This window comes from Aplysia californica, unplaced genomic scaffold (genome assembly GCF_000002075.1).
Source record: "Aplysia californica isolate F4 #8 unplaced genomic scaffold, AplCal3.0 scaffold00747, whole genome shotgun sequence".
NCBI lineage: Eukaryota > Metazoa > Mollusca > Gastropoda > Aplysiida > Aplysiidae > Aplysia > Aplysia californica.
This window is the reverse complement of record NW_004798017.1, coordinates 358,314-368,773: the sequence shown is the minus strand read 5'-3', so window position 1 is coordinate 368,773 and position 10,460 is coordinate 358,314. Positions and strand designations below refer to the sequence as shown.

The 10,460-nt window shown below is 41.1% G+C and overlaps 2 protein-coding genes across 3 annotated transcripts in view; one reads left to right on the top strand and one right to left on the bottom strand.

Annotated features, from left to right (window-relative positions):
* LOC101847765 (type-1 angiotensin II receptor-associated protein-like) overlaps positions 1–2,135 on the bottom strand; it is a gene marked incomplete at its 3' end in the record, with an annotated part of 12,192 nt that extends 10,057 nt beyond the window's left edge. Inside the window, 2 exon segments of the mRNA XM_005109070.3 lie at positions 1,799–1,852; positions 2,017–2,135.
* Positions 2,136–2,379: 244 nt separating this feature from the next.
* On the top strand, positions 2,380–9,213 carry LOC101847376. 2 transcript variants are annotated; one of them, XM_005109069.3, is made up of 3 exons: positions 2,380–2,482; positions 6,139–6,271; positions 7,959–9,213. In XM_005109069.3, exons 2-3 carry the CDS (start codon positions 6,193–6,195, stop codon positions 8,627–8,629), a joined length of 750 nt encoding a protein of 249 aa, XP_005109126.1. In that variant the 5' UTR covers positions 2,380–2,482; positions 6,139–6,192; the 3' UTR covers positions 8,630–9,213. The 2 variants fall into 2 exon arrangements, with proteins under 2 accessions (XP_005109126.1, XP_035828466.1); XM_035972573.1 differs by lacking the exon at positions 2,380–2,482 and adding an exon at positions 5,591–5,646.
* The last annotated feature ends 1,247 nt before the right edge of the window (positions 9,214–10,460 follow it).

The window sequence follows — 10,460 nt, the reverse complement described above, 5'->3', positions numbered from 1 at the left end:
CTCTCTCTCTCTCAACTCCCCTGTCTGCTGAATGCTCTGTCTCTCTCCCCCTGTCCTCCTACTTTTCTTTCTCTGCCGCCCCCTCTCCCTCACTCTCCGAGCGCGCACACACACACGAAGACATGCACTCACATCATAGGCCAACGTGCAGACACACACACGCACACACGCACACACACACTTAGCTCCTAACATGAGACAGTCGAGCAGTCTTGTCTAAGTCTCAATTTCTGCTAGTTAATTGTATCTGGCCGGTCAAGGATTTCAACCCAAGATGAAAATGATAATACAAACAAGATTAAACTAAAATGTAATAGTTTGTTAAAGGTGATTCTGCTTATAAAACTGTAAGGTCGAAATTGGCCCACCCCCTGTTGAAGTTGCCCTGTTTCACCCTGTCGAATTTGCACCTACCACCAGAATCTCACCCCATCATTTTAACACTTTTCCTACCACGAGCCGCATTTTGCTGCTCAGGGAAGTGGCCTCGATGGACCGAGAACCGCAAATTACGGCTCGAGTGGCTCGCTATCTATCCCAATCCAGTAATGAAAAGACACCAAATTCTCGGTCAGTGATCATGTTTTCAAAATAATAGAATAGACTTCCTGTTAGCAGATATGAAACAACACATAGCACCAACAGACGATATTGAGTCATTTCGGCGCTTCTTTCTGTCCCCTTCAACACCCCGTAAAAATGGGAAAAAAAGAGCTCCCCTGACTTCAGTATGAGAATGTGTCTCATATTTTCACTTCTATAATAGGTACACATACATAACTTTCAGCATTTCATTGCATTACTTGAGGCAATCTACCTGGGAAGTTTTAATGATGCTGTCGTTGAACTTTTTTAGTTTTATATGACCTTTCAAAGCTGGAAAATTGTTGATTTCATATATGACTATGACACCTTCCATATTGCACAATTACTTTTAGAGACCCCAATTTAAACTATATAATTGGAATAAATCTTCAATATTGTACCACCATCTGATAGATTATTTTTTAACCTTCAGTTCGATGGGCCTTAGGATATGGTTTGCTTGCATTTAGTTGGATGTTTCGACATTTTTCTTTGGTGGGGTAGGGGCGAAAAAATAGGTCAGGGAAAAGCCCTGGGCCAGTGGTGGATTTTGGCCTGATAGGAAAATAGAGTTAAATATGTAATCAACATTTCTAAAATTCTAGACGGATTTAAATAAACCTAAGGATACCAAAGTTTCGTTATATATAACAGATAAATATTTTGAAGCAAGAAAACAAGCGTGTAAAAGAAAGTAAATGACGGGAGAAGTACCGATTTTTTTCTTCAAGAGTGAAACGCGGCGACGGAGTGTCAAACTTCGATGGGTGTTTTCTAGAGCTTTCTGACTAAAAATAGAAACAAGTGGAAGCAGAGGAAGCCCAAATTTTATTTTTAGATAAAATAAAATATATAGATATTCTACGTATAAACGTGGGTTTTGTAAACTTTGTTGATAATTCCACGACACAGGGGTCAAATGATTCGCAAAAGCCAAGTATAAGTTGAGGCTGTCGAAGTTGCCCCATGCCCATGGCCGAATTTGTCCCAACCTACCCTAGTAGGTTACCAAGGACACGACTTAAAAAAAAAAAAAAAGAAAGTAATAATCAAGACCACAAAAAGCACCACCTAAAAATGAATAAGTAAATAATTTTATAAATAAAATAAGAGCAAAATTTAACTGCTAACTCAGCACAGACTGGCAAAGCTATCGCAGAGAGAGTTCCACTTTCTTCTAGATCTAGTCAGTATTTCTACTGTTGTTTCTCACCACGTCGCGGGCACACAGCAAGAGGACAGCTGATGACAGTGCGGTGCAGCTGAGCTGTAAATAGGGACAGGGGCGGACCAAAACACGGACGTTGAATCAAATAAAAATACATTTCTAATGGGTTGTATTTCTAATCCTCATGAGTCATTTAACTTTCACAAACAGACAGAACAATCGCATCACAAGACGTAACGGAACATAAATACACAATTACTCACCAAAGATAACGGTACGCCGGATAGCCGTGTTGTCAGTAGTAAGACAAAGGGGATGATACAATAGCAGTAGGCCAAAAGAACGGAAAGTAAAATTTTTATCACATGACCTGCCTCAAAACAATACGGTGTTCATTTTATTGTATTTTATGAGTGGGTTTCCTCAACAAATGTTATTGGCTAATTGTTCAAAGTACTTGGAAAAACAACAATGCTAGTACAAAAATTAGGTGTACATACTTATGATATAAAATAGATTTTTAAAAAATGATTATTGTATTGTCTGAGAAGTTCATGAAGATAAAATTTAATGAAATCGTTCTTGATGTGAGACACCGTAATGAAATGCTTTGCTACGGAAGTAATCATTTGAGTCTTGACCTTTAGTCAACAAAATGGCTGCGCCCTTGATGTGATTGTGATGGTACCGTTCTTGCACTGACTGCTTTTTGAGCGCTTCCAAAAACATGTACGGAATCTAGATCTATTATGTGGAGGACTTGCTTAACGAGCGACCACAATGAAACAGAGTAGAATAGAGGGTTAGAGTTAGGGTATTGGTCTAAGGGTAGGGGTAGATCTAGAGGGTAAGTAAGGCCAAGGAGGGTTGGTGGAGTTAGGAGGCCACCGCTATTCTCACCGGGTCCCCGGTTAGCGCAGGCGAGCCTTTTGGCCTTTTGCCTTTTTGGCTATTCTCACCCGGTGTGCGTTCACCGTGATAGCCTAGGCCAACCAGTGTAGTGTTCTCTGTGAACTACAGAATTCTACACTGTGATAAAACAGAAGTGTAGAATTTTGTGCCTTGAATCCTTGAACAAACGTTCCAGCACTCTTGTGTTGAAAGCGTGCAATTTTGTCTGTGGGCAGTGAGAGAGAAAGAGAGGAGGGGGGGGAGAGAAAGGAGTAGCGCGAGAACTTCCGGGCAAAACAAAATGGCGACCCGCGTAGTTCGGCTGGATTCGAAAAGTTAAATAGCTGTAGCATTTTTATAGACAAGCACTTACTTACAACCAAATTAATTTACTTTTGTAACATCATTTATTTATTTTTGTTTTTGTCAATTTGATCGTCCACACCAATAGACAGTATTCAGAAAGAGAGAGAAATCTTGCGAGACTTCCGGGCAAAGCAATTGCTTTGCCCGTAAGTCACACCATGGACAGCTCAAGCAAGGGCACTTGACTCTTGAAGCGCAGCAAATGACTTTTCCATGAAGTTAGCCTGCGCAATGCTGAGCTCCCCTAACCCTACTCAAAATTCAAAGCGCTATGAACGGTGACGGGATGTCAACACGTTGCACTGTCTGCGTGCATGCGACAACAACACATGCGCGCTCAGTGACTGGCGTTCAACGGCGCTTCTAATCGCGGTAGTTAGATTTGGGCATCAAATATAAGAATAAAAACAATTTGACAGCGCTTCGAATTGCGGAAGTTAGATGTGAGCTTATCTTATATAAGAAAAAAACATTCGACCGCGCTTCGAATTGCGGAAGTTAGGTCTTGGCTTATCTTATAAACAACTATTCGATGGCGCTGTGAATAGCAGAGAAGTTAGATCTGGGCTTATCAACACTAGAGTCTAGTTTATAGAAATAGAAGATCAAGATCACAAGCTACGCTGTGCGTCCTGTCCTGTGGGTCTGCTGGGTGATCATCATGACGCTAGTTTAAATGTTGTGAAAAGCGAGAGAGTGTAGCGTATAAGACAAGTCAGCATAAAAGAGAAGGAAATTAGGAGGAAACGCAAATTTGAGGGAATTTTTTTGTTTTCTAACTACATAGACATCTAGGTCTGTCTTGTGCTGTATGTTAAATGTTAACCAGAGGCCCTCCTACCCGACCCCCTAAGCCCAAAAGGCATAGACTCCTAGGAAAAAAAAACTAGAACCTAGTGAGCTGCCCTAGTGAGTGCCCTCCTGAATCCTTAGATCAATGTGAATAGTCCTCAAGATAACAGTAGTCTCCGCCTAAACGCACGCCATACAAAAGTACGCTCCGCTCAAACGCACGCTTTCGTAATCTGACAGGTTTTTAACTATATAATTTAAATGTACAAACGCACGGTCACTCCCTCTAAACGCACGCTCCGATCCGCGAAACACGCCGACAGGTTAAGCTAGACAAGGGTTAATTTTCACTACAACCTGCACACCTTGCATAGACAAGCCAAGAAAACCGGGTGAGAGTGCCCCTCACGCGGAACAAAGAGAGTGATGGACAGCGTTTTCACACCAAACTTTCCACAGACATATACATAGGTCTGGTTCTCGGTCTAGGGCTGGTCGGGGGGGAGGGAGGCGGTTGGGGGACTGAACTGTTTTTTGATTGGTCACTGGAAATGCCTCTTTGAGAGAAGGTTTTTGACTGGTGTTTGGGTGACTGCGTGTAATGTTTAGTTGCTGATGCGCAACACATGTGAATGCAGTAAAACACCAGATAGGCCTCAATAGGGTTTAAGATTAGCCAAGTAAGCCTAATCAGTTGCGCTCGAAGACCTTATATATGTATTAGAAATTCTTAGAACGTACTTGTTAAGCGAATCACTAGAGAAATGTTTCTCTGAATGTAGAGATCTATGATTCTGATGTAGTCCGTGAATTTATGGTCCAGGGGTGGTCGCTTTGAAAGCCACGTGGCCGCGCCGTCATCTCTATGACTAGATTTATGTCTATCTCCAACAGTTTCCTCTTAGCTGTTCCCAACGTTTTATAGTGCATATATATTCATTACATTAATTTACATTGAGGCTGTCTTTCTACCCCCCCCCATTCAATGCCTTTGTAGTCATAACTGCAGTCACATTATCTGCAAAAATTGACGCTCACCCCGAAGGGAGGTCACTAGAATATTAAGGCAATGAAATGACTGCGTCCCTTCCTCCCCTTGCAAAGGTTCATGTAAACGCACGCTCCGTATAAACACACGCTGAAGAGCCCTCCCGAGCACCGTGCGTTTAGGCGGAGACTACTGTACCATGTTTTTAAAGACTCGTACTCATAAAAAAGAATGCCTTAAAAAATTATCTGAAAAAAACCCCCAACCATAAAACGTGTTATTTAAAAAAATCTAAATTGCATTTTTATAAAAAAGAAAAGAATCTGGTTTCAGCGAGCTAGTTTCCACAACAGTACAATATGGGCAAATCTTTTATTTCTCCCATTATAGTTGTGACTCTCTGGATTGTATGTTACCCATCTTCTATTTTGAATTTCGTCAAATAAAAAAAATAATTAACTCATTCAGTGACTATATGCAATATTATGGTATATGGTGAAGTAAACTTTCAATGTGTGTGTCTTTGGATGGTAGAGAGTGCTTCAATGACAATGTTATTATCGGGGTATACATGAAAGTTTTGTTATGAATTGGTTTTGTCCAAGTTTCAACTCCTTTGCACCCTCCATTTTGTCATAATTACTCCAAAAATTCTCCCCCACGCACTATTTCTGGGGTCGATTTCAACCATTCAAAAAACACAAAGAAAGAAAAGCGGCTTTACTTTCACATTGTAGCCTCGTTTTCAGTCATATATGTCTAGATCAGACTATCTCACTGCCTAGAATTGATTGAAATGCATGATATAGCAGTTTGCTTGAGGGATCAGGAGCATATTTGGTGACCCCCTGGCAAAGTAAGTCTCTATAATGGGTAAATGGTTAAAGTGGAAATGAAAAGCTTCACAAATTATGTTCTCTCATTTTAATTTTTACTTGGATTTGTGATAGTACAAGAGAAAGAAAGAAGTTGAAATGGCACTGGTGAGATGAAAAGCGTCTAATTTTTTAACTAGTAAAATTTCACACATGTGGGCTATTAACAGATTCGGTGAGTCAAAAATATAGTTGGGCACTGATAATTCAAACAAGTCGGGGATTGACAAAGATTTTTTTTCGACACATTCATAATTTGGGTAAAGCGAATAACAAAAACTTACACATGATGATAGAGATATCAGTCAGGAATGGCAGAATATTTAATGATGGCCAACCAGAGATGTTCTTTAACATGCGCCCACCGATCCGAAATCTTCTCTTTATTCGTACGTTCTCAGTTGCAATGATTTGAAGTAGACCTCTTGAGAATGACTCAAACATATGCAACCATTTTCATTATTTTTGTTCAGAGACTGACCGTGAGAACAGACGCTGGTGAGAACGGAGACCAGACATCAGACATCATGCTTCTTGGGCGGTGCCTGTGGACGAGCAGCTCACCACTGCGCTCTTCTGGGCCTGTCGTCTTGGTGTCACGATTATGTACGTGTTTGTTTCACAATTATGTACACTTGATTTTTATATCACGATTAATATATGTGTGAGTGTGTGTATCACAGTTTTGTATCTCGACGCAATGGAATCAGGCGCTCGTCAATTTTTGGGCATGAAGAGTTATTTTGGACATCATAACTCACTCACTGCCATGCCTGATCCCTGTCGGGTGAACCGCGTAGGCCGCTAACTGCCAAACCCGAAACCTGTGGGGTGCGTCTTTACTACTATCTTTCAAACATTCTGCGACATGTTTCGGGCTTGGCAGTCGAAAGTATGCGAGATAAGCCAGTTTGGTTTCAATTCCGCATTGTTGCAGTTGCAGTAACTTACCTTGAATATGTTACTTAAAGATCCGACTTTTTCTAACCCTTCCGAAACAAACTAAAAACTTCTAATGTTGCTCAGTTATGATGGCGACAACATCTCAACGAGGTCGAAACATTTGAATTGATGGACCCATTTGTCAATGAAGAGTCAAATTTAGATATTTTTGCAGATGATAGCCATGACGAACCATCATAAAGAGTTGATGAAGAGTATAGGAGAGGTGTGGACGCAAGTGAAGATGAAAATTGTTATCTAGATCTAGAATCAGGTGTTCCCAAGTTCAGGCCCATAACGCAAATGTCGAAGAACACACAAAGTAGATTTAGACCCAAATGATAGGAATACAGCTGACTTACACCTTCCTAGGCCTACACAATGACACACAACATATATATGGGCTGTATCCGCGTCTGTATCTGTGCCTGTGTCACGATAATGTACATGACATGTCTGTCATGATTATGTACATAATAATAATAAATAGCATTTATGCTGCGCATTTCCATTTTCTAAAAAATGTTGAGTGCCGATTACGATTCAATAAAGATATCACATTTTAGAAATTAATGGACATCTGTGTACGTAAAACATAATATGTATGTGTATTTAAAAAATTCTATGAGAAAAATAGTCCTGCAGTGAGCCTGGCCGTATGTTCCCCTCCCTAAATATAAAGTTTGTATCACGATTTTTAGTGTCTGCAAAATGATATATAAGTGTGTTTTTTCATGATTACATGCACATGTTCTTATCCTGATTATTTACACATATGGGTATGTATCTGCGTCGTGATTATGTAAGCGTGAATAAAAGTATTATATATACGGTACTTCATCTGTATCATACTTAAAGTCGATTGGGTTTTTTTTTCACACACTTGTTGCGGGAAGCCCGGTAATATTAGATCTGGTATAAGTCAACCTAGCAAGATAAATCTGCTTTTTTACAAATTTCACTAAAAAATGAGCAGTGTTTCTGCTTCAGAAATCTTGTAGAATAATATACTTCGTTTTCCTTTTAATTACACTTACATAACAGCACTAACAGGTTTCCATTTTGTCAACTTTGTTGCACTGAGAAAATATATGCTACTTTCATTGTTTCTATGGTATGGTGTAAGTGATTAAATTCTTGTGAACTTTAAAAAAATCTCTTAAAGTACCCAGACTCCTGCGCATGTGTTTCTAAAAATGAGTGAGACCTGAGTGAGTTAAAGCTTTCTGAAATGTTTTGTTAACTAAGACAAGCTTTTAAGCTTTTTGAGGTGTGTTTATGAAATAAACGAACAAAATTCACTTCTATAATGTTTTTAAATTAAGTACCTGTAATTTCTCTACATTTTCAGTGAGCAGTTGCCATGGTGCTCAGAGCTCAAGTGATCGGAGCTGCCCCGTGAGGTCAAACTTTGCAGCTGGGATTCTGAGTAGAAAGGACGCTGCCGGAAACGTTTGTCTGCCAAACAAAGTGGATCTCCGTCTCTCATCAGCAAATGGCTTGATCTTGCCTTTGGCGAGCGCTCCATGCACACAGTCGTCGCTCTCTTTGGTATCTCAGGGAACAGAGAATGAGTACCAGTGCCCGTCCCGTCTTCTTGAACATTTCTCTCACCTGGTCGTGGTGGACGCGGTCGTGGAGCGTGTGTCGTACGTCTGCCCCAATTCTCCTCTCCCCATCCAGCCCATGATTGCTCCGAACCTTCACGACACGGAGGTGCGCGAACCGCCTGGCAACTCGATGCTCGGAGAATCTCCTGGCAAGTATGCCAAGCACATCATGAAGATCCGCCACAAAAAGATGAAGAAACACAAGCTGAGGAAGCTGAGAAAAAGGATGTACTTTGTGTGGAAAAAGGCCAGGCTTGCCCGGAAGGCCAAGAGGAAGGCGATCTACGACAGGGAGCTGGAGGATATTCGGAAGACTGGAGAACAGTTTGAGGCGGAAGATTTTGTCCGCGAACAGTTGAGAAAAGCCAGGAGGGGAGGTTACTTCATCAATATCTTTCAGTCTAGGGTTTGAAGATGGTTGGGAGAGTGTGAAGTTTTTGATTCTTTGAAAGTTTAGATATGTTTAGTTATCATATGTTTGTGTTGTTACGATTGTGAAGTATGCTTTGGGAGTTAAAATTTATGAGGATGGTGGTTCTTGTGGATACGATGGTTATTGCGATTTTGTATGTTGTGTCAAGAATGAAAACATTATGTCTGCATTAGTTATTTTTAACTATTTCTCTGATAGGTCATGAACCAAGTGGACGTCAGTTATTTTTTTGGATATGTAGTGTAACGCCATAAGTGACCAGCAAGGATGAGAGAAGAAAGTCTTCTCTCAAGTGGTGCTTGTTTGTGACTTTGACTTGACTTACGTCCTGGGCCTCCAATTTGACATAGCGTCGTGCCCATTTGTTGTCATTATATCCAGACAATTTCATGAGTGTTTCAGTTTCAGAGCTGTGGGGAGAAATGTTTGGGCGACAGTAGTATGTATAAAATAGTACTTTGCAATAATGTTGGCTTGTCTGTTGAATTGAACTGAATGAATGAGTAAACGGCTGTATGGTTTATGACATTAATTAAAGACTGAAGAGTTTACTTGTTTCTGTATTTGAGAATTTTTGGTGTGTTTTTTCTCCCAAGGTTTTGGTGACAAATTGTGTTACCCGTGTCATGAGTGTTGAGCGTGTACATATACATGTGTACCTGTCATCATTACCTTTCTCACTCTGCACCAGGGTATAGGCCACGGACAAACACCTTCCACCTTTCTCCATCCTGGGCCAGCCTCTTCATCATCATGTTATTCCAAATCTTCTCACTTTTCTGTACATCTATTTCTGTGATTCTTCTCCAGGTTCCACTCGGTCTTCTCCTTGATCTCTTACCCTGTGGATTCCAATCCAAATTAAACTTTCTTTGTTATTCAGCTGCCTGACTTCCTGAGAGTATGTCCGATCCATCGCCACCGCCTTCTTCCTGCCTCATGTCTGATTGGGATCTGCCTTGTTTTCCTTTACATTTCCTCATTGGTGACCCTGTCTGTCCATCTGATCCTCAGTAACTTTCTTAGACACCTGTTCAAGAAAACCTGGATCCTCTTTATGCAAGTCTGTGATGCGGCGTGTGTACCTGTGCTTGGATTGAACTACTTTGTTTCACTTGATGGGTCGAGCCCTTAATCCATAGATGTGTTATCGATAAAAATAAACGGTAACATAAATGATGACACTATGAGGGGGGGGGGGGTGGGGGTGATGAGAGGGGGTGGGGGGAGGCAATTACAGCGAATTATAGGCGATTTCCAGGTTGAGAACCATAGATATGGGGTACAGAGAAGCGGAAGCAATAAATTGGCAAAAAGATATTATTAATCCGAATACAGGAAAAAGAGGCTAAAACAGCACCTGGACATGGATGGCTGGTGCCTCTATAAATAAATCATTGATGGTCTGGTCTGGGTCGAGCCTTCCGCCTCGGTTTGCAATCTGGAAAGCTAAACGTATTTGATTTTCAAAGGCTAGATAGGTGGAGAGTGCGTGATTACAATGAAAGTCTCGACTGCCTGGAGATCCTTTAAGTGGCCTCAGGTAGTGACCGCTTGGACTTGGAGGTCCCCAGATCGCATCCAGACTTTTCCATGGTCTCTCTACAACATCCTTATTTCTCCTCATGATCTCTCTCCCTCTCTCCAACATCTTAACTTCCCCATGGTCTCTCTCTCTCTCTCTCTCTCTCTCTCTCTCTCTTTGGACAACATCTGAGCTTCCCTATGGTCTCTCTACAATGGTATGAAATCCAACAGTGCCAACTGGCTATTGCAAACTGGTTTTGATCGAGGGCCTTAATAAAAGATC